Here is a 24,870-nt window from a genome sequence, read left to right as displayed (position 1 = left end):
AGTGAATTTCATTTCAGCTTGTGTGTACAAGTGTGATTTGTAAGCTATAGGTACCTTTTCACCTTCATTAAAGGTTAGGTACGTGAAACCGCATCTCCCTGGGATGATTCGGATCACAAGGGTGCGTACATTGTCGCGTGTTTATAGCTGTGTTTTTGCTAACATGTCTGTTTGCACTGAACGCAAAATTTCTGTGTGTTTTTGAGTCCAATTAGTTGGTTTGAAATCAGGTTGGATCAGTTCGTAGAGAGGTTTAACCCTTTCTGCTTAGTTTAGAACATAAGTTCTTCCAAAATTCAGGAAACCTAGAATTGACTGTAAGTTTTTCAGCTTTTTTGGAGGCTGGAGCAGTGCACACTTCTCTAGAAAGCCGGCTGCCGTGAGTGAGAGAGGATGTGCTTTTGCTGGGGACGGGACTCGCATAGATACTGGAACTCGTACTTGTAGATATTTCAACACTTGTGAGCTGTAGTGAAATGTGGATATTGGACTACGGAATACTTTAAGCCATGGGGATTTACCGGCAATACTATATTTAACAGACTGTGTGACTCTAAGAGCATATGAACGTCCGGCGGTGGATATCCTTCATGCGGGAATTGATTTATAAAGAATACAGTGAAGGAACTGACGATCTTATGTTGGTAATTTAGTGACGGAACAGTCCTGACGATGTCATTGTGCTCGACTTTAGCACGACGAAACAGGTGTTGGCTGCTTTTCTTGGATGTGAATTTGGAATAATAAATACACTTTGGAATACAAGGAACTTGTGAACCAGATTCATACGGAAGCAGGTTATGAACTGATTATTTGGACTGTGCCAAGTGGATGAATATTTGTTTTAGAAAATATATAATTTTGTGGACATTATATTTTTATAATTTGAGTGCTCAGGTAGAACATTTTTTATTAATTATTGTCTACCTTTGTGGATTGAGGTGGGCTTGCTAGGTAACCAAACCCTTCTTCCTTTGTAGCACTGTGAGTTTTTTCAACCATTATACCTTCCCCGATACATGCTGAGCCCTGTAGGTTACTGGTTACCAATTAGTTCAGTTGATATTTCTCTAGAAAGTTTGCTGCCAGGCTTTTGCCTTCACTTGAAAGTTTGTATCATAAAAATAGGACATTGAGGTGGACAATTCGTGATTTCTTAAAACTGAATTTGTACCCTTCAGAAGCGAACCCAAGTATTAAGGTGTTCACTCTTTTCAAGAGAACGTCCAAATCATCATCCGTAATATAGATGTCATCGACATAGGATAATGCCTCATCATCATACGTTTGTAGTAACTTTGTTACTCTGGCTGAAAATAACCCTGGACTATTCTTGAATCCTTGGGGGAGACGGCAAAATTGTCCTTATGTCCCCATTATTGAGAAAGCGGTCAAGTGCCTGCTTTCTGGTGCAATGTTTTAACAAAAAAAAACGTTAGAAATATCTAATGTAGTTTTATATTTTTTCCGCACAATGTTATTCATCAGTGCTGCACTGGGTGCATTTTGTACTGCAAAAGTTTTGTAACAAGAGTTTAGATGTCTGTAGTCCAAAACTAGACGATATGAATTGTCTGGTTTGGAGACAGGAAACAAAGGATTGTTCATAGATGAGGTGCATGTTTCAATCATCCCTTGGTATTCAAGTTGATTTAAAATCTCCCTGACCTTTTAGCTTCTTGCTTAACTGGATACTGCCTTTGTGCAGTAGGTTGATTTTTTAACTGGATTCTATGGTGAGGAGAGTCCTCATCCCATCCTACATGATTTTTGTATAATGCTGGAGCCTGGGCTACTGCCCATTTTCTGGCATATGTGTTTTTTTTATGAATTGGAATGCGATTTGAGAAGGCTGGCAAAATTATCTTTTCGCCATGTGGGCACTCCCTGACAAATTCAGGTGGCCAGTCTTGTTCAGCTAGAAGAATGTCATTACCCTTGATAGCTTCTCCCAAAAGAGTGATTTTATTTTTCTAGTTATGCCCCCTCCATCCGGAGTGTTACTTCATATAACTTATGGGGTACACTAACCCTGGTGTCGGCAGTTTCAACTTGAATGCATTCATTCAAGTCCACTGTCTCCAGATGATCCTTCAGGATTTTGTGAGCTATGGTGACTTCTGCTGCGCTGTCTAGCATTGTCTGGGCCCACTCCCCGTTCTTGAGTTGTGTCCTTAAGATCCTTGGCATGTCTGATCTTTAATGTTGCTACCTTCTTTTTGGTGAATTGAGTTTTCTGATTTTTAGGAATGTGCTGTTCGTCTTTGAACTTCACGCGTTCTTCCTTTTGTTCTGATCGTCCTCTACTTTCAGGTTTCTGCGAGGAAGTCTGAAAGGTATGAAAGGAAAGTGTATCAGTATATTGATATCTATCAGGTTTTCTCAAATTATCCCTATTTCTGAGGTTATACCTCTTTTCAGAGGGCTCCCGTTGGGGAGACCTACCTACCCATTGGGAAGATCTTCCTCTGGACTGAGAACGCTTCTCTTTAGGAAGTGTTTATTTAGTGTTTTCCCACTTCTTTTTAGGAGTAGTGAGATTATTTTTAATAAAAACTTTTTCAGGATTTTCAGTTAGTTGAGGTTTTAGTGGTTTCCCACCCAAACTATCTCTACCTAGTTCTTCATATGATTTTTCAATAATTCTTGCAAGTTCATATGGTTGCTCTGTTATATCTGTTTCTTTTAATTTTTGGCGGATTGCCACAGAAGCTACTTCACCTTTAATGTTAGCTAATAGTATAGCTGAGACCTGTTTGAAATCTTTTAGTAACTTCATACCAAGATTTAAAGCAGGTTCTGGTCCGTATTCATTTTGAATCTGTCTTAGGACGTCTGGTATTACCGCCATAGACGGAACACCATGTGTTTTTGTGTAGATTGAAGCCATGACTGTACCCAAGTGTCACAGTCCTCCACGTGTGGTGCAATCCTAATTGGTAAACAGATTGTTAAAATTCTGTGTTTCTCATGAGGTGTACTATCAGGGAATACTGCCTCTATTTGAGTAATTTTTTGGGCTAACCAAAATGGAATTTGTTCCTTTTTTTGCGGGTAATTTACCAATGACTGATTGTATAGTCTGTGGTGTTATTTTGTTTGTGTTCCCCTGGTGAGGGGTGTGCTGTGGAATCCTTACAGTAGGTTGGACTATTAAGGTCCACATGACATATTGAACCAATTGTCTATGTATTTTAATTAACTGTTTTAGCTGGACTAACAGTTCTGGACCTGTCATTCTTTCAATGTCAGGATGTGGTGTATAACTGGCTAGTACCGGCCATGTAGCTCCTGATCTACCTAGTGGACCGAGCCTGGTAATGTGATTTTGATGTTGTAGAGCGCCTTTAAACCAGAGCTGATGTTCTTGGTAAGTTAATGGAATTTCAATATCCTCGTAAGGAACGTATTCCGATGGAGGTTCCTCTACTTTGTAGTAGTGGAACTTGTGTGTTCCTTCATTTGCTGGAGGAAACGGAATCCATGAATAGAATACCTCTGTCTGCCGATATTCTTGTGCCTCGATAACAAAGATTACTTTACCACCTCTTGATGATACTCCATTATTTATGAGTTTGTAAATTATAGTTTTGCTTACATTTACTAGGATCAATATTGAATCCGGGTTATTTTGTTGGAGACTTGTGTCGTCTAAAACTGCTCGAGCTGCTACTGCAGCTCTTTCCCTCTCCTCTTCACTATCCGAAATTTTGTTGACCGATAGTTTGCAGAACAAATTTCAAGGAAACAAAGATTAGGTGCACAATATTTTTGGAACACTGGATCCTTCAACTTTGAACAAACCAAAAACGAATACACAGGATTTACGTCCTACTCAGTTTTGGCGGATATTTTATCCTTTGACCCACTCCAGACGTCTATTGGAGTATTTTACGGGAAAAAGTGGTCTGTGTGAAAAGCATGACTGAGTTACTCTAGTATCTAGCGTTAAAATATCGCCTTACCAAACGCTGGGTACCATGTAGTGTATGTCCTATATTCCCAATAGGCTCTGTGCATTGGAATAATATCTCCTATAGGTTAGACTTAGGACTGAGGTCGACTAGGTCTCTATCAAATATATTAGACTTAATTGTGAGTGCCAGCTAGCTCAGAGGTCACTAGAAACTTTCTCGAATTCCCAAGAAGTGATTAGTTTCTGACAACCGCATAAAAATGACAACTTTGTTGCCCAAGAATAAGAAATGTATCTCTAGAGTCGCGGAAACAATAGATAGCTATTTCACTCAGTCAATCATGCATGCTTCGTTTCACCAGAGTTGCCGAGAAATAGAGAGACCGGCGTTCTCTCTCATGCATAGGAAATGAACTGCTACAATCGTAATACTGGTTGCAAAGTACAATGCATACAATACGAAGAGTATTATAAAATAATACTGTAAAAGCATGGTATGGTTTCTAAGCCATATAAAATAACAAAAAATACATACATTAATAAATAATGACTAAAAGTACTCTAATGGTGCTTCTAAAATATGCCTACCGCGGTGTACCTAACCTAGGTCTAGTACAAGGGAGGAAGTAAGTGAGGTGTAGCTTAGTTTTAGTATTCTTTGCCAAGAATCTATCCAAGAATTCTCTAAGGGTCCAATCAGCTCCGTACCTTGGTTTCAGAATGAAGGAGGTCTGGTATCTCTCTCAGGACTCAATTTCCCAGCAACCCGCAAGGGTAGCCTGGAATCACTGAAGCTGTATTTCTCTGCAGGAGAAAAGACAGCATCTCTCAGTGCGTCTGCTGGAGGGTCGACTTCCTTCAGCACTTGCTGCGACGAGTGGTGTCGTGTAGGTAGATAGTTGAACTGCTCCAAACCACCGTGTATTTGCCTGGGCAAGTGTGGGCATATTTATACCTTGAAGGTGCCAAGTTTGACGTAAAGTTGGACATAATAACGTCATCAAAGACTTAGTACTTTGAAAACTCCGAGTTCTTGGATAAATCAATATTCAAGCAAGGGGAAGTCCCTGACTGCTGAAGGCGGGTGTTTCCAAGAAATCGTTGTTGATTTTTGGAACTAGTGGAAGTAGCCCTGCAGTATTTGGACTGCATAGCCTAAGTCTAAATATGGTTATGATTTCTATGCCTACATAAGGATAGGGTGATTTATACCTATATATGGGAATGAATCGGGAAAATGACACTAGGGTCCTAAATTTATATACAACAAGATGAGAAAGCATCTCAAGGCGTAGCAGAGCAGACAACTACCTTGTACCGAGCGAAGGCGAGATGAGGAGGAAGTATCAAATTCTACCTCTGGACTCTCTGTACAGCGCGAAGACTCTGTGCCATCTCAGGTGCTAACAAGCAGACTGATGACAATACACCTATGCCAATATGGTATTTAACTGCAGCAAGTGCTCCACAATTCTTGTTGTGGGGGAACAAAGTGCCTCTGTTTGAGACAAGTTGGTGTGAAGTATATATATATAATACACATCTGCTCCAAGTTCAGATGCCCCAGTCTCCTTTTAAAGTTGAATTCCAAAAAATAAAATAAAAACTCCCCAAAACATTATACAGAATAAAATAGCAGAAACATTTTTGTTTCTCAAAACCACATTTTTTTGGTTAAAAATGTAGAAAAAGATTACATTGTTTGTCATGTCTGTCTGTTAATGTTACTGTTTTGTTATGGTCAGCCTGTACATACTGATGAAGCAAGGTGAAGAACAAGATTTTGTTCAAACTTGTGAAGTTAATTTCCCATAACAGTAATTAAATTAATAAGCTTGTGGTGAAATTACTAATCAACTTAGCTTAAGAATACATTCATCAATATACACGGGATAAACTAATGTGCTTTATGTTGCGAACGCCAAGAAAAAATAATAAACTACCCTTGTCTATTGTCTTTGTCCGTATTAAATGCGGCTGTTTAACTAGTGACATGTGCTTTTTTTGAGTGCTTATGTTATGTCCTTTCTGTGACGAAAGCTCATGGAGATCGTGCAGATCCTAAAGGAAAAAGTAATTATAATGCTGCCTGATTGTGCTTTTTGCTAGGTAACATAATTAGGGCTCCCGGTTTTATGGTATTTATTTTTTTGCCATTTCCGTCTGCATTTATCCATATTTATTTTTTGGGCAATTTTTCTGTATTTATCCACATTTATTTTTGACACAAGCAAAAGACGACGCTACAGTTAGTTTTTTCCACGTTTATTTAGATTGACAATGCACACATGCGCTCAGTTGTTATTCGTCAACACTATACATTAATCTGATAATTTTGCCGTTTGCAAAATGTCCCAAATATGCTTAAAAGTGCTATCACAAGCCATTTGTCTCAGAGCCTTGCAGTTTCTGTCATCGGCAGAGTGCCACATCCTCTCCCCCACTGAACACCATACTGCCCCACTGAAAGAAACTCACACTGCCTTCAGCTGCAACCCAATTGTGCCACAACAATGCGCTAAAGCTGTCCCTGGCCATCACTATGAGGATTGATGTTTTATGTGTGCAGAAGTGAACACGCATTTGCAATGCAATCGGTCTCGCATTTACGCTAGTTTAAGCTATTGGCATTGTAAATGACAATGCCTTTTATTCTATTTTAAAAACCAAAACATAAATAAAAGGCATTGTCATTTACAATGCCAATAGGTCAAACTCAAGTAAATGCAAGACCTATTGCATTTCAAATGCTTGTTTTTTTAAGTGAGTGCTTGAAGTAGGAGGACAGAAAAACAGACGCAACAAAGAACAAGCATTTACAATGCAATAGGTCTCGCATTTACGCGTGTTTGAGCTATTGACATTGCAAATGACAATGCCTTTTATTTTCGTTTTCGGTTTTAAAACATACATAAAAGGCATTATCATATACAATGCCAATAACTTAAACTCGGGTAAATGCGAGACTTATTGCATTGAAAATGCTTGTTTATTACTCCTTTGTCTGCCCATAGCATGTTCCAAGGAGACTGGCAAGCTTCTTGTAACACTACTTGAATAGAATAGTAGATGCTGCTGATGAAGCGTGCTGTCAAGGGACAGGCTAGTACAAGACAGCATTGTGCCCTTTGTCCGAAATGATTAATGCCACCCTAGAAAATAAACAAAGAGTCCATTTAAACTGCGTCCATGCTTCTGCAGGGGCTCCTAATGCAACAGCAACGAGACCCACAAGAATGTTGTGATGTTGCAATGTGTAGAAAAATAAGTTTTAAAAAAGGTGCAAAATTGGCGCATCTATGTAAATCCTGGTTTGTTACCCCAAGCAACATACACAATAGTTTGTGAAGCCTGAATTTTAGTAGGCGAGGGGGGAGGCAGGGTGTTTAAAGATTTGCAGGTATTGTCATGAGGTTTTGGTTTTACGACAGAGGTGAATGTCTGGGGTGGAAAGTTGGGATGGATTGAATGGGAGGCGGTGCCATTGAGTTGGGGATAGTGCAGGGTGGGGGCCACGCTCTGTAGGATTTGGAGGATTGTATGAGGTGGGGGGAGTGTTTGAAGTGTTGAGCAAGGATAAGCCATGGTTTGCATGGAAGGCTGAATGATGTAGGGAGTGACTAGAAACACCTAAATGGTGCTATTAGTAGCACTGTCTCCATAGCGCAGGATGTCCAACCTGAGTTTAAGAGGGCCGCACTGTACCAGACGCCTGCTTCTATGTGTCAGAAGTGAACATGAATTAACCCACAGCCCTCCTGTTTCGAGTTCCATCCTGGCTCACAGCCCGGTCTGCTGCCAGCATTCCCAAGCCCCCCTCCCCTCTCAAGATGCCCAGCAGCGTACAGCCAGCAGCAGAGCAGCAGAGTGCTCTGGATCACACTGAACAGAGACATATCAAATTACACCCAGTCTCTGCCCCCGTATACAACCACCATCAGTCCCATTACACACACACCAGTGACTACTGCTCACACGGACATTAAATCACAAAAATAGGTAGCTGATGTACCCACACGAGTGGGAAAGCGATCAGCTGTAGAGGGACCACGAGACAGGAAGAACACTTTTTTTATATCCAAGTGTCAAGCACCGGCTCTGCATCCCCAGAGGCAGCTGCTGCCTCCCAGACCTGCTAATTCCATCAAGGAGCGGAGTCCCACCTGTCACCAAATGCTCCATTGCTGTAATCAATGGTGTGAATAGAGGCTCATAATCTGACTCTGTCAGGGGCTCTAAAAGGGGTGAAATAACAACAAAGCCGCATTAACAAGTAAATGGTCTTTCAAAGACCTGTGAAGTACTCGGGTGCGGCTGGCAGCTCTGTGTGTGCCCGGAAAGCCCGGGCTGAGACTTCTTAACCCTCTAAGGAGGGGTAGACACCAGACGGCTGCACAGCAAAACGTAGTAGTATTTTCCCGTTTTTATATATAAATACAGATAAAGGAAAACTTGTTTTCCGTCTGTATTTATATGTAAAAATCCGTAAAAACGGAAAACCGGGAGCCCTAAACATAATTAACAGGATTAATTAGTAAAGGGGGTGGGTAACAGAATGGGTCTCAATTCTTTAATAAATTGATGTATTATGTTTGTTTAATAATAGTTTCTAAAGTGAGGCCTAAAAGTGGTTCAGAATACATGGCTGACAGAGTTGCAGACGCAAAAGCTTGTCCAGAGTGAAGTCTTTGCACATGCGTAGCTGTGAAGATTTTTACTGCACTGTCATCGTTAATTGAAAAAGCAGTTCTATGGCTGAGTTGAACGTGCTCATGGAGAAAAGGCTCAAGGACAGAAACTTATAGTGTCTGCCAAGGCTAGGAAGTAAATGTTTGAAACTCGAGGAAAAGTTACTTTCTTGAGGAAGTTGAAAGATGTGGAATTGAAAGACAATAGGGCTTATGTGAAGCATGGACCTGGTCAAGAATCGGAGATGACCTAATGTATTTTATCATGGACTGACACAGGACAGCCAATGAAAAGCTCGGATTTGCTTAAAAGAATGTAAAATGTAGAAAGTTTAGCTAGAGAGAAAGGTATAAAACCTGACACTATAAGCAGGGAAAAAACCTCTTACTTTCTGATTCCTGATTGACGTGACATGCTATTGGACTTCTGGCGCATGTAAGGACAGCAGACTTTAAATGATTTTTCCTTCTAGGTGAAGTGAGAAATAGACAGGGAAATAGATTTAGGGAATGGGAACTGTTATTCTGCTAATATTTCATGTGTCTGAGCTTGCTTTGAAAATGTCAGTTTATTAATTCATTTCCTTATTAAAACTGCTTTCTTAATTAAAATAAAGATTCTAAAACGTAAATGCTTTTTCTTTATGAAAAATAAAGTTAATAAAATTAGATTTGAAAAGACAAGCTGGTCTTGTTTATTCATTGTCTAGTTACCATCAGTTGATCCAATCGCCTAGGTGGTCTGATTAATAAATAATAAATGTTAAAACCATGGGAAAAATAGATAAACTGCAGTCTTATATAATAATGTGAATACTACGTAAGTAGTTTTGATTAATCACACCACCTGATTCAGTCGCTCAAAAATTGTCTCATTGGTAGTATGGGCCTTTATATGTGTTTCATGATTAATGGTGAGTATTGAAGTGATAAGTAGTGTTTTTGAGACAGTTTTTTTCAATCAGAGCGCTGGATCAATACCAATAGAAGGTCATGTGTAGGCAAAAGGCAAAGATTCATAAAAATAGATTTAAGTTTTAATAATTAAAAAAGTAGATAGAAAATAGGTCCCATCTACTATCAATAGCAGGGGTCTCCAACCTTTTCTGTAATGATAGATTGTGAATGGGCAAGAACAATTAGAGAGGAGATACGATGCCAAAGGGGTTTATTTAAAGTTGTTCTGAGTAAACAGTGAAAGCTTGACTTGGTTTTTCTTCCGTCTTGAGATCAGGGGAAGAATCCAGCGCAGGACCTCATCTTCTCGTCTCAGCAGGAAGTGGCCCGGGGACACGAAACCATAACCAAACATAAGGGTAAAAGAAAACGTTTTAGAAAGTGCGCTCTGGTTCATTCACTTTGGTGAGGAAGGAACACCCATACCTCCACCAAATGGTTGCCTCGAGCGTTTGATTGATTACACTGCGAAAAGATAGTGGTTGCATGTTTATAGCCCTCCCCGGCCCTGGCTGTTGGTTCCCTCACCGTTAGACCCTCTTCATTAAACCAACCCCGGAGGCGGGCTCATGCCTCGAGTAGCCACGCTGCTCCAGGAGCATGGCTGGTATGCGGGTGATGCCAGATAGGGTCCGGCTTCCTCCTCTGGGTATCCTCGTGTTGGGGTCCTGGAAGCGTTTTTCTCATTCTTTGTTCAACCCTGACAGGATCTCCCTCTCCGTAGTCTTGTAGGTCACAGCTCTCTCGGCTCACGGCCCCGGTCATTTGCTCCTCATCCTCTTGCAGGTCACAGTCTGTGTCAATGCTTTCCACCTTTCCGGCTGTAAGGTCCGCCCTTTCAATGTCCTCGTCAACGATTGGAGCATGTGACGCCATCACATGGGTCGGCCCAAACTCCCGAAAGCGTGGAAAGTTAAAGGGGCAGTCGACTGATGATCTTTCCTATTGAGACTGAAAATAAAGGACAGGAGAGACATACGGGGGAAAAAGGTTGTCGGTCTCCTCCTTCTCCCGTTCCCTGATAGGCACATCAGGACACTTCTCCCCCTTGACAGTTCATGGTCGAAAAACTGTGCCACACCGGACAGGAAGTCTGCGTACTCATTACATATCCCTCTCCGGTGTCTGACCTCAAAGGAGAAGGATTGGAGGGAGAGGAACCATCTGAGGACTTGGGGATTAGTCCCCTTGTTACGGCTCAAACACTGAAGGTGGTCGTGGTCCCTGTATAAGATAAAGGGGGTGTCTTCCAGGTAATAGCTAAGGTTCTAAATTGCGCATTTGACCGCCAAACATTCCTTTTCAATGACAGGGTAGTGTTTCTCGAGGGGGAAATAGCTTCCTACCGATGAATACAACTGGGTTTTCTAAGCCCTCGTCTGTGAGTTGTGAAAATACTGCCCCAAACCGGAATCAGAAGCTTCGGTCTGGAGGTTGAAAGATTTGGTGAAGTCAGGGGATGTCAGTGTAGGACTGGAGGTGATGGCTCTTTTTAGATCCTGAAAAGCCTTTTGGGTTTGGGCGGAGAGGGGGAAAAGAGATCTTTCTCTGTGACTCCCTTTTTTAGAAGATCGGTCAGGGGTGATGCTATTTCGATGTAATGAGGAACAAATCTGCGATAGTACCCCAGGAGACCTAAGAACACCCCAATGTCCCTTTTTGTGTTTAGTTGTGGGGAAAGGAGTATTGGTGATGGCTTTTATGTTCTCTTGTTGGGGCTTAATAACTCCATTCCCTAGTAGGTATCCTAAGTAGCGGACTTTTGGATTTTTTTATTGATATGGAGCCCTGCCTCTTTAAGGGCATGGAATATTTTTTTTAATTTGCATTAGGTGTTGTGCCCAGTCAGGACTGTATATCACAATATCACCGAGATTTGCAGAGGAGTAACCCCAGTGTTCTCGTAACACCAAGTCCATGAGTCTCTGAAATGTATCTGGTGCCCTGTGAAGGCCAAAGGGGAGGACGGTGAATTCGTATAATCCTGATGGGGTTGTGAATGCTGTTTTGGCCTGGTCGTGTAGTTATAGGGGAACCTGCCAATATCCCTTAGTGAGATCTATCTTGGTAATGTAGTGAGCTTTACCTAGCTGTTAAATTAATTCATCGACCCTTGGTAGAGGATAAGAGTCAAATTTTGTTATGGAGTTCACAGCCTGAAGTTTCTACAAAACCTCACTGATCCATTGGGTTTTGGTACTAGGACCACGGGGGACAACCACTCATTCTGGGGATGTCGAATGACTCCCATGCGAGCATGTTTTGGATTCCATCCTCTACGGCCTTCCGGCAGGCGCCATTGATGCGATATGGACGCTGTCTCACCACTTTACCAGGTATAGAAGAAATGGAAAGCTCCACTAGTGAGGTACATCCTGAGATGTCAGTGAATATGGAAGAGAAAGGAGCCAGTATTGTTTCTAGTGCTCTCGTTTGTGGTTCCGGAAGGGCCTTGTTGATATACAGCTGGTGCAGAGTGGAGGGGGTTTCATTCGACTCTCGGGCCAGCATGAGATCGTTTCTGGGAAGGGGGCCGAACCATTTTTTCAGGAGATTGATATGAAAGATTTGGGTCTGTTAGATGATAAATGGTTAGACCGATTTTATCTATCACCTCATAAGGACCTTTCCACTCTGCTCAGGACTTGGGAATGGAGTAGGGCAAAACACCCAATGATGTAGTTGGAGGCGACACCACTTTTTTTCTTTGTTGTAGAAGATTTGCTGGCATCTCTGTGCCTTTTCAAGGTTAGCATGGGCCCAGTCGTGCAACTAGTAGAGGCGGGTTCTTAAGCCCTGGGAATATTCTAGAAGGGCTCTGTTCTCCTCGGGTTTTTCCTGTTCCCAGGCATCTTTGGTCATCTCTATGAGGGTGCGTGGCTGCCTTCCATACAGGCGCTCAAAGGGGGAACACCATAAGCTACTCTGTTTCTAACAGTGGATGACCAACAGGGCCAGGGGAAGCAAGGCGTCCCAGTCCGCACCTTCAGCAGTCATCATTTTCTTTAGGGTCAATTTGATAGTGCCGTTATACCGTTCTCATAATCCATCCGTTGGGGATGGTAAACTGAGGTTATTATCTGCCTAATGTCTAAGGATTTACACACCTGGCCCATTAGCCAGGATGCAAACGGGGTGCCTTGATCCATGAGGATCTCTATGGAAATCCTACACAAGAGACCAGCTCTAGGAGCTTCTCACAGACATTATTGGTGTTGACTGTTCGCAAGGGGAAAGCCTCGGGATACCTTTATGGCATAATCAATAACAACCAGGGCATACTGATTCCCTTTTCTGGACCGAGGTAAAGGTCCTATGAGATCAATTCCTACTCAGTTTAAGGGTTTTCAAATGTTCGGTAGGGGTATAGGGGAACCACAGGGGGACAAAAGGAGTTCTTTTTTTTGACACATTTCACATTCCTGGCAGTATTGATTGATGTGAGCATGTATGCCAGGCCAATAGAAGTGTTCAAGTATGTTCTGGCTAGTTTTTTGTGCTCCGGTATGACCGGCTAGCAAGTGGCTATGTGCAAAGAACATTACTTGCTCTTGGAACCCCTGAGGGACGAGCAATTGTTTGGGACAGGGGGAGGGTCCACCTTCCTATAGAGCAGGTCCTGTTCGATCATGAAGGAAGGAAAGGCATCAGCGGGGTAGGATGCCTGTTGCCAAGCTATTTTAAGGGTGGGGTCATTCTTCTGTGCGTACCTAAAATTGTTATCACCCTGCCAAGGAGTCTGAGTTAGCAGGACTGGGGAGGTGTCCTGGATACCCTTTACCTTGCTCTGGAGGAGCTTCAAGAATTCAGGGTTGTTAGTCCTTAGTATTAATCGTTCGGGGAGTTTGGATAATACCCTACTGTTACTGGGATACTGCTCCCATTTGGCAACCTCACCCCCACCCGGGCTACTGGGTACATCTTGATATCACCATGAACACACCGGATGGGTACTCGTTGGTGCCTGAGAATGTTTTCAGGCCTGGGGAGGTGTCCGGGATACCTTTTACCTTGCTCTGGAGGAGATTCAAGATTTCGGGCTTGTCAGTCCTTAGTATTACTGTTTTGGGGAGTTTGGATAATACCCTACTGTTACTGGGATACTCCTCCCATTTGGCAACCTCACCCCCACCTGGGCTACTGGGTACATCTTGATATCACCACGAACACACCGGATGGGTACTCGTTGGTGCCTGAGAATGTTTTCAGGCCTGACCAGGGCCTGTTGTATAACCGACTGTCGACAGCCAGAGTAGAGTAATGTTTGTATGCATACCCCATCTAGTCCTAGACTTACGCAGGAACAGGTGCCCATTTCTTCGTTATATAAGACGTGTCTGGGAAGGTAGCTGACATCCATGGGCTCATCCGTGATTTTCTTCTGGCAACAGAATCGAGCTATATGACCGCAGGATCCGCAATTGAAGCACTGCGGTCCTTTTGATATAGGAGGTTCCGTTTTAGGAGAGCGTATCTTTGGAGGTTCTATCGTGGGTTTGGCATATTTCTTTTCTGGTTTCCTTGTGCCTAGGCGTATTTTCTTTTCTCCCTCCCAGGTGGATGGCCTTGGTTGGGCTCTAGAATAGGTGGTGGCCATCTTCACCGGTTGATCCACTGAGAGGTGAGTTTGTTGCTTAAGCCATATTTGCGTACAAAAGGGGAGGGCTTCCATGAATTGGCCAAGATAGATAAATGACATTATCTCCTCCTTAGTAAGGTTGTGGGGCTTTAGCCATTGATCCCCGGCTGCCTTTAATTTGAAAAATAAGGTTTTAGGACTATCCCCAGGGTTTCCTTTCTCTTTCCTGAAGCGTACTCTATACGCTTCTGTGTCCATACCTAAGTGGTCCAGGATAATGTCCTTCACCTCTCTGTAGGAGATATTGCCTGTGAGATTGGCCACCTGGAAAGCTGCTTGTGCCTCACCACTCAACAGCTGCGCCAAAAGAAGGACCACTTTTGTCTGGCTACCCGAGGCTCTCGCTCTGCGTTCAAAATGAAAGAGGAATGAATCCGCGTTTTCTCCCGCATTGTATTTTTGTTGGTCAATAGGGGGAAGCTAGGTTGGCAGTCCTGGTCTTCGGACCACTTATGGAGACTCTCTAGGTGCTGATTGATGGAGTTACTAAAGAGCTCCTTATCGGCCTGCCCTAAAGTCCGCTCTACCACCCTTTTAAGTTTTTCTTGTCCACAAATGAGTTGTTGGATCAGGGCTTCCATTTCAGTTGCCAATGGAGTTGATCCCACTTCTGACACCACGTGTGAATGGGCTCAAACAATCAGAGAGGAGGTACGATGCAAAAGGGATTTATTTAAAGTTGTTCTGAGTAAACAGGGAAAGATTGACTTGGTTTTCCTTCCGTCTTGACATTAGGGGAAAGATTCAGTGCAGCACCTCGTCTTCCCAACTCAGCAGGAAGTGGTAAGGGGACACGAAACCATAACCAAAAATATGGGTAAAAGAACACATTTTAGAAAGTGTGCTCTGGTTCATCTACTTTGTATTGGGGAGAGGAGTGAGGGAGGAACACCCATACCGCCACCAAGTGGTTGCCACAAACGCTTGATTGATTACACTGCGAAAAGATAGTTGTTGCACATTTTTAGCCCTCCCGGCTGTTGGTTTCCCTCTCTATAGTCTTGGAGGTTGTAGCTGTCTCGGCTCATGGTCCCAGTCCCAGATGTTGGCTCCTCGTCCTCTCGTAGGTCCCGGTCTGCATCAATGCTTTCCGCCTTTCTGGCTGTAAGGTCTGCCCTAACAACGTCCTCGTCAATGATTGGAGCCGTCACATGGGTCGGCCTGAACTCCTGGAAACATGGAAAGTTGAAAGGGCCGGGACTGTCGACCAGGGCCAGACTGACTACCAGGCAGTTTGTAATGCTGCCGAGCTGGGGGCTGATTTCACTGCGGTGGGGGCTGATTTTGTTCATGGAGAACTGCATGTGCTTCGAAATAATTAATGAAAAACGAATTTCGTTTAGCACACGCAGGTCTCCATGAACGAAATCACCCCCCAGCTCAGCAGAATTCCAAACACCCCGGTAGCCAGTCCGGCCCTGCTGTCAACTGATGATCGTTCCCATGGGGACTGAAAATAAAGGACAGGAGAGATATAAGGGAGAAAAGGGCTGTTGGTCTCCTCCTTCTCCTGGTCCTTGATTGGTACATCATGACAGAATTACTTCTATCACTGAAAATTATCATGAGCTACTGAAGGCCAAGTAACTTGTGCATTGTTACCAGACACAGTCAAGCTTCATTGACTTTAAACATAATATCTATGGAGCCCGAAATACTGTGACGAAGGGTACTATGATATGGCTGCCATGTGTGTCAGTAAGAGCATGGTCTGTGGGGATGTATGAACATGTGTGTGAATGAATGGGATATATGTGTATGGGTGACTGAGAATTGTGTCATATTTAGTTGAAAGGGGGGGCAGCCTGCTGACCTGCCTGCTGGACTCAGACTCGCACAACTATAAATGATATACAATTGTTCTAGTGGTTTTTAAAACTGTTAATCAAAATAATTATTCCCCTGAGTTTTTACAACTTTCTGAAACATAGTTTACACAGAATTGATTCAAATTCATGAACATCATCACCAAACGATGTATTATACTGTTAACAACAGCTGACAAAGCAAAAACATTATTCTTGCCAACAAATTCTGTGCAGTATTCAGCATAGATGTATTAAGCCCAATGCATTTCGGGACATATTCGTCCCTTCTTCAGGGGCGACACTGTAAAACAATAACACATATGAAACATATATGAGAAATGCCCACAGTTATATATCTTTCAGCACCAATCCCATTGTAAACTGGTGAGAAGGTCAGTTCAAAAGCTGAAAGTGAAGTGGTTTTAAAGGGGAGAGAAAAAATATAAGTGGAGAATAGTCTGCTCATGCAATAAGTACTGAGGGCCAGATGTACGACCTGTTTTGTATCCGCAAATGGGTTTGCGAACCCAATTGCGCATGCAAAAACATCATGGGCCATGTATAAACCCTATTCAGGGAGTCACAATTTAATTTCGACTCGCTAAATAGGTTTTGCGACTCGCTATTTGGAAGGGGCGTTCCCTTCCAAATAGCGAGTCTCAAAACCATGTACTCATGTTTTGCGTCCGCAATTGCATTTGCAAAACAGTCGCAATTATCACCTTCTTCAAGTAGGTGTTAATGCATTGGCAAATCAGAAGGAAACATTATTTTTTTTAAATGCATCCTGTTTGCCTTTGAGGAAAACGGGCTGCATTAATAAAAACTGCTTTATTTCAAAGCAGTCCCAGACATGATGGTCTGCTGAGCCCAGCAGGCCACCATCCATGGGAGGGCCTGTCCTTCCCAATGGGCTCGCAAATTGCAAAAGGCTCATTAATATTAGTGAGCCTCGCATGTTGCGACCCGATTGGGAATAGCAATCAGTGTTAAACACACTGTTTTATATTTTATTTTGCACCTCGCAATTTACAAGGTGCAAAATGAAATGTTCGTACATCTGGCACTTAATTCGCTAAATTCAAATCAAAACATTTTTGTAATTCTCCCATTTAAAAGAAAATTATTGTATTTTTCAGTTATAAATAGGGCACTGTGTCCACCAGCGACTGGGAGTAAAATGCCTGCTGTTTGTAAATGTTACACTTTGAAAACGGAGAAAATGTCATTGAAAAGTTAACGTAATTATTATATTAACTCTTCATATTATTTTTCTCTCATTTAAATCATTCAGAAATATTATTTAGTTCCCATACTGCAATATTGAGCTGGGAACAGACTTTTATTTAAGAGTTAAACACCTCAGTTGTTCATTTCTGAACCTCTGTGACCCACAGGGGTCATAAATCCGAGTGGAGCACTTTTTATTATCAGGCTCTGCTACCTGCAGCCTGATAATAATGTAAAACAAACATAACCTTTCCTTAGCTTTAAAAGGAAATGCTAAACTTATTTATTGCAGCACTTGGTTAAAAATTAACAGAAGGCTGGGAGTTACTCTGATGGTTACTACGAGCTAAAGGTAGCTCACGATCAATGGGTTGGAGATGCCTGGTCTATAGAATAGATAGGTCATATATTTTATGTGCAGAGTCTCCTCCACGACTGTGGAGACTTCACAGTCATAAAGATTCTACTCTTTATATACCTTTGTGAATACAAAAAAATCATAAGCTTACAAAAAAGTGTAAATATGCCTTTGTAAATCAGACCCCACATCACTCTTTGGTAAACATATTGTGGAATTCAGAGCATTTTTTAAAGAGCAGTTTCTGGTTTCACTTATAGGAGGGTTAGTGGTTAAATCAAAAACCATCATGAGGTAACTTTGCTTTTAATATTAGCAGCTGTTCATAAAGCAGCCTATTTACGATCGGCAAAATGTACAAACTACATGATTAGAAGCTAAATTGATGAAAGTGAATACCAAAGAGGTACTTAACCAATTTCTCAAATTTTTACCATATGACTTGTAATCATGATCTCAAGTTGTTGTTTGTTTTTCCTTTCAGGTTAACAGGCTCCTTCAGTGAGAAAAGTGTTCTAGTTGAGCAAGACTGTGCTTACCTAATCATTTCATCCAAACTTGGTGTGGTGCTGAAATGGGACTATAATGACATCTTGCTGGTAAGTGAATGGAGGAGTCAATGTATTATGAAATTATTTAAAAACATTGAAATCAATTTCACATCATCTTTAAACATTCATGCTATAACATATTCTAAGATGAAACATAAAAATGTGAGTAGCCCTTTTAAATGCAGAAACAAAAAAAGCATTATTTCAATTTCCATTCTCCTATATCAATAGCCAGCAGAGGTTAGAATAGTCACATGTTGACATTGTTGGTGAGTACGATAGACATTAACATACTACACTACTCGTGTTAATGAGTTGGCTATTTGCATTAGCTGAGGAATTAATTAAGGACTTCTGTCATTTTCATAACTAACAGACCCAAAACATCAGGTGATACCAAAAGTTCCATCCAGAAAACGATAGAACTACTCAAAAAGAATGTATTCATTTTTCATATCTGAATTAGACAATGCCATTCTCAATTAATTTATTTCTAAAAGAAAGTATCACAGATTTGTGGAGACACCATACAGATGAAGGAACCAGCAGATATACAATATCTGAGGCCCGCTAGCTATACAGGATGAACATACATCAGATTTTCTTATCATTTTCAACATCTATTAAATCTTTCTGAATCATACATTCCCTTACTAAAAGATTATGGGCCTGATTTATATGTTGGTGGTAAGGATACTCCATTGCAATGGTGACAGATTATCCTTGCTGCCAAGATGATGGTCCATCCGTCCAATTTAAATGCAAGCAGATGATAGTTTGGCCACGACAGACATTCCTCAGTCTCTGCCATGGCCAAACTTCTCTAATAACTCAACAGAGTAAGGGCTGTAAGAGAATTGGCAGCATGCTCACCCACCTAATATAGATGGACAGATATGTGGCTGCCTTTTACTGCTGTCCCATGCGGAGAGGGTCATCGTTTTCTTGTTTTCCAAAAACAAAATCCCACTTTGGGATTTTGTTTTGGAAAATAAAAAAAATCCTTGAAAGTTTGATGAATGGCTAGTCTTGCTGCTAGAGCTATCCAGTTTTAGAATTTGTCTGTGCGTGAGTCTCACTAATTGTTTCAGTCTCAGAAAATTCGGTGGAAATGGACTATGGTCCTTACTACGATGTTGGGGGAGTTGCCTCTGACCGATTCCGCTGCATATTGGGAACTAACCGACCGACTTCAGCGTTTCTGACAACATTGTTTGGATGCAACTTGTTATATCCTGTGTTTCTTGTGTTTTCTCAACCTATGTTTCATTACTTATCCTATGTGTTCCTCACTAGACTGCTTAGTCCTAGTGCTTAGGTTGCTAGGTAATTATAGAATGTTAAGCTTGTAATCTTCAGTTGAAGACTGAAACTTGATGAAGGAACACTCTGACAGATCTGGTGCTGTACTTGTCTTCAAGATTAAACTTATTTATAAGTTTACTCCTCTCTACTGTGTTTCTTGGATACAACATAATTTGGCGACGAGGTGGTCAAGTCAGCACTTCCCTGAACCCACGCTGAAATTTCCTCAAGAAGATCTGATCAGACTTCAGTGTTCATTATCCTGATTGGTCTTTCTCTGAATACTATTGACAGACCTTCAACTCTACGAATTTCCTTTACTGAACTGCTTTGAACTTTGAATACCAACTACTACATCTACTTTCAAGATAAGTTCCATTTATTTATTTTTCTAAGACTTATTAATTCTATTGGGAGCTTTGCTGCATGTACCTTTTTGTGCTGGTATACCTCGGTGCAGGCTCATAGACCTTCTTTCCAATTTTTTTAAAAAAAAGTTGACTTTGGAACAATTTAAAAAAAGGAAAAATATAACTGTCGCAATTTTGTGCGTATTTCTTCGCTTAATTCACTCCTTGCCGATACTTTGACTACATCTTATTCATTGAGCTGTGTTTTTTAATTCTTTCTTCGATTTTACTTCAAATTTCCTGATAATCGTCGAAGTTTTAAATTTCACATTACTGCGCAATTCAAATTCAGTAAATGACAGTTACCTCCTGGGCCTCGAGAATTTCAGCCTCGAGAATCCTTCTGCGCGCTTCAGTGACGATCCTTGGAATCTCCGGCCTTCTTCACTCGATCTTCAAGTGCTGGGAATCTTTGCTACGTCACACGCCGACGTGCAAGTCATCACGTGGTGTCATTAGTCTTCGTTTCTTAGCAACACAGGCAGCGCGCCTTGACGATCTCCGATCTTCATTTTAATACGCATTTGGATATATTTCAACACCGTGGGTATATCAACATCGCGTTTTGTGTTTTTCATGAACACACAATTAGCGCTCACTCACACCTATGAATTTCGCTGCTTCAAGGGAGGTATTTATTTTTAAACTTTTGATCTAAGTGTTTTCTTTATGTGTATCATTCACGCTGATACACACAGCTTTCTACAGAATTTCAGAGTTTTGTGTGTCATTCACGCTGATACATACAGCCTTCTACAACATTTTCAGACTTTACAGAATTTCAGAGTTTTGTGTGTCATTCAAGCTGATACACACAGCCTTCTATAGAACTTTCAGACTTGTGTGTATCATTCACGCTGACACACACAGCTTTACAATGTTTTAACATCATATTAATTGGTGATATACACAGCTATCCACAGTCTGAATTATTTTCTTTTTCATTTACGCTGATGTACTCAACTCGTTATGTCCTGAATAATTTGTAAAAGATAAGCCCTTTTATCTTTCATTTTCTAGTTTCTTCTAGAATTTATTCTGGCTCAACAAACTGCAGTTCTTCCTCCTCCTTTTCTTTCTGAACCAGGCACTCCAAAAATTAAGTGGTCTCAGTGGTTTAAATCGTTTATTAGTTACATTATTGCCATTGATGCTGTGAAATTTTCTCCTGTTAGAAAAAATGCAATGTTATATAGTGCTTTGGGTACTGAAGGTCAGAGAATTTTTGATCATCAACCTCCTGTAGTTAGACCACTTTCAGATGACTGGAATGAATATACTGAAGCTATTGCACGTTTGGAAAAGTATTTTAAAGATGAACCGGGTATAATTGTCGAGAGACATAATTTTTATACTCGTAAGCAGAGAGAATATGAAAAAATTGATACGTTTTTAGCTGAATTGAGGGTTTTAGCTGCGACTTGTGAATTTGAGGGTCCTATTGACCAGTATCTTAGGGATCAAATTGTAGTAAATTGTTTTAATAACAAAGTTCAAGAGAGAATTCTATGTTGTCGGAATCCCTCTCTTTTAGAAACTTTAGAACTTGCAAGAGGCATTGAAAGGTCAGTTACTGCTTCAAAAGAATTGAGTAATAATAAACCTACTCATATTGATTTAGTAAATAAGGTTTCTTCTCAAAGTGTAAACCAACATGATAAATCTTCTAAAATTGAATGGAAGAAAACTGATAAATCTTTTGCTTGCTTTAGATGTGGTTCTAAGTCACATCTGGCTAATTCCACATCGTGTCCTGCTTTAAAAAAACAATGTACTAATTGTAAAAAAATTGGACACTTTGCGGCTGTGTGCAAATTCAAAGCTAAAACAATGTTTTTAGAAGTCACGAATGCTGAGGTGGTACCTAATGTAAATGAAGAACAAATTGTTAGGAAGATTCTATTGTCTGTAGATTTGGTAAATGATCAAGAAGATTCTTCTGATCCTGTCTGTGATTTAAAAATTGGTGAGGTTGTTGTGAAAGTCACAGTGGATTCAGGGTCTCCCATCACCATTATTACTGATGTTCTTTTCTTGGAAAGGTGGAAGGGAGTTCATCTCTTACCCCCTGATATACGCACTGTTGCATTTAATGGGAAGGTTATTGATTTAATAGGTTATTTCATTGATAATCTCACTTTTGAAGATCGCACTGTACAAGCTAAAATTTATGTTGCTAAGAATGGCTATGACGTTCTTGGATGGAGAGATCAAGGGAAATTCCCTTTAGTTTTGAGACCAGGTACCAACAATCCTATTTCTTTAGATTGCTCTAGTGTAGTTAGTGCTCTGGTTACTGAAGAATTGTCTCTAGAGAAAATTATGGGGAAGTACAAAGATGTGTTTTCTGACACTCTTGGTTCAGTTAAGGGTTTTGAACACAGAATCATTTTGAAACCTGACGCTGTGCCGGTTATCCACAAGGTCAGGCATGGCCCTCTTAGTATTAGGGAGAAGCTTAAAATTCATCTGCATCAACTATGTAAGGATGGTGTTATGGAGCACATTAATTCTCCATTATGGATTTCGCCAATTGTGGTCGCACTTAAAAAGAACTGTGATGAGCTTAGGCTATGTGTAGACCTTAGAGCTGTGAATAAGAACATACAAGTGGATTGTTTTCCCCTGCCACGTATACAAGATATGCTGGCCCAATTAAGAGGTACTAAAGTTTTTTCTACCATAGATTTGAGGGCGGCATACCATCAGATCGAGTTATGTGAGGAATCTAGGGACCTAACAGCCTTCAATACTCCTTTTGGTCCTTACCGATACTTGAGGTTACCTTTTGGCCTAGCTTCGGCAGCCTCTGTCTTTCAGAAACTGATGTTTCAACTGTTTGGAGAGGTTCGTGATGTTTTAGCATACCAAGATGATATCTTGATATCGACAAACACTGTTGAGGAACATCTTATCAAGTTGGACCAGGTTCTAGGTATCTTGAATGATCATGGTATGACTGTTAAAAAACAAAAATGTAAGTTTCTGCTAGATGAGGTTGAGTATCTTGGTCATACTATCTCTCATAAGGGCATTGCTCCCAAACGTGATCTGTTGCAAGGAATTCAAGACTGTGCTCAACCCAGTAATAAGGACCAGTTAAGGTCATTTTTAGGGTTAAGCGAGTTTTAGTCAAGATTTGTCCAGAATTTTGCACATTTAAGTAAGCCATTAAGAATGCTCACCAGGAACAACGTCAAATTTTTGTGGGGTGAGGAACACAAATTGGCATTTCAATCTTTAAAAGATTTGATAATAGGGGCTCCTGCTCTCAAATCTTTTGATGAAAATTCTGTGTCATATATTACTGTTGATGCCAGTAATGCTGGGTTAGGAGCTGTCCTGAGCCAAGTTAATGCTGGTGACGAAAATATAATAGCTTTTGCTTCCCGTCAACTTACGGTTTCTGAGAGAAACTATAGTACTATTGAAAAGGAAGCTCTAGCTTGTGTGTGGGGAGTTAAGCATTTCTCTACTTATGTTTGGGGTCGTGAATTTGTCTTGATTTCAGACCATAAACCGTTGATTTTTATTTGGAATGACAAAGGTCTAAGGAATGCAAGTCCAAGATTGGTTCGACTTTTCTCGAAACTTTATGATTTTAATTTTGTGATGAGACACATTCCAGGGGGAAAAAAACGTCACTGCTGATTTTTTGTCCAGGTGCCCTTCAAGCTGTTCAGACTTTGTACCTATTCTTGATGACAAGGAGGTAGTAGTTAATTTGTTGGATGGTCTGGAGTTAGCTAGGGATGTCATGTCTGAATCTGATTGGATTAAGGCTTCTTTACAGGACAATACTCTGTGCATTTTGAAAAGATATATTGCTGAAGGTTGGCCTAGAGAAAATCAAGTTGACAAGGATCTTCTTCCATTTCCTAAAGTTAGAGAGGAATTGAGCATGGAGGGTGATTTTCTTTTGAGAGGTTATTCTCTTATTCCTCCTGTGTCAGTCAGAAACAAGATTATTAATATTGCTCACAAAGGTCACGGTGGGATTACTAGTACCAAGAAAAGATTAAGACTTCATTATTGGGGGCCAGGGATGGATCTTTGTGTGGATTCCTTTTTGAACGATTGTGTTGAATGCTCACATGCTGAGAAATCTTTACGCACTGTGAATAAACCTTTGTGTCCTGTTGTTTTTCCTGACAGTCCATGGGAGAAATTAGGCATGGATTTTTTAGGACCGATTGGAGGCTTAAATCTAGGTTTTAGATTTATTCTTACTATTGTTGATTATCATTCTAAGTGGGTTTTCTTCAAGTTTTTAAAGGAACTCGACACAGTGAATGTAATTATATGTCTTAAACAACTTTTTCAATCTGAGGGAATACCCACTTATCTGGTGTCAGATAACGGTGTACAGTTCGTGTCGCATGAAATGAAGAATTTTTTGAAGAATTTAGCTGTTAAGCACCTTACCACTGCTTTGTATAGCCCTCAAGGTAATGGTTTAGTAGAACGTGTGAACCGTGTCTTGAAGGATGCTGTTCAGTTAGCTATTTCTTCTGAGCTTAATGTTCAAGAAGTGGTGAGTGACAGAATTTGGTCTTACAACAACACCCCGCATTCGACCACTGGAGTTACTCCGTTCTTTTTGTTAAGAGGGAGACAATCTTTTAATGAGTTATCCCCTGGTTGGGTGGTCAGTAAAACTTACCATGAAGGAGGTGCATCTGGTTTAGATCAAATTTAAAAAAAAAATTCATCTGCTCAAATGAAGTCTAAAATCATATATGATCAAGAGAAACATGTGAAAGATATCTTTTTCAATATTGGTGAGAAGGTTAAAATTAGAAGACCATGTTAAGCGAAGGGGTCAAAGTTTTATCCTGAAACAACTGTTGTTCAAGTCAACAAACATGCTGTTAAGGTATTTGGAGGAAAATGGTGGAGCAAAAGAAGGGTTGCTAAGGTTCAAAATTCTAGTTTAGAACTTGTTGATGTGGAGGCGGAATTGGATGTTTTGTCTCCATACAATGTTTTGTCTCCACACATGTCTGAT

At 40.9% G+C, this 24,870-nt stretch overlaps 2 protein-coding genes across 9 annotated transcripts in view; one reads left to right on the top strand and one right to left on the bottom strand.

Moving 5' to 3' along the window:
- LOC144823886 (uncharacterized) overlaps nucleotides 1-24,870 on the bottom strand; it is a 1,846,314-nt gene that overhangs the window by 900,643 nt on the left and 920,801 nt on the right. The gene's annotated exons all lie outside the window — the stretch shown is intronic.
- LOC144823884 (mucin-5B-like) overlaps nucleotides 1-24,870 on the top strand; it is a 946,734-nt gene that overhangs the window by 96,948 nt on the left and 824,916 nt on the right. Inside the window, exon 3 of the mRNA XM_078682773.1 lies at nucleotides 18,081-18,195. Within this exon, the coding sequence (XP_078538899.1) occupies nucleotides 18,081-18,195 (115 nt within the window). The remainder of the gene's footprint in view (nucleotides 1-18,080; nucleotides 18,196-24,870) is intronic.

Source organism: Lissotriton helveticus, chromosome 3_1, assembly GCF_964261635.1.
Source record: "Lissotriton helveticus chromosome 3_1, aLisHel1.1, whole genome shotgun sequence".
Taxonomy (NCBI): Eukaryota; Metazoa; Chordata; class Amphibia; order Caudata; family Salamandridae; genus Lissotriton; species Lissotriton helveticus.
This window is presented reverse-complemented; position numbering and strand designations above follow the sequence as displayed.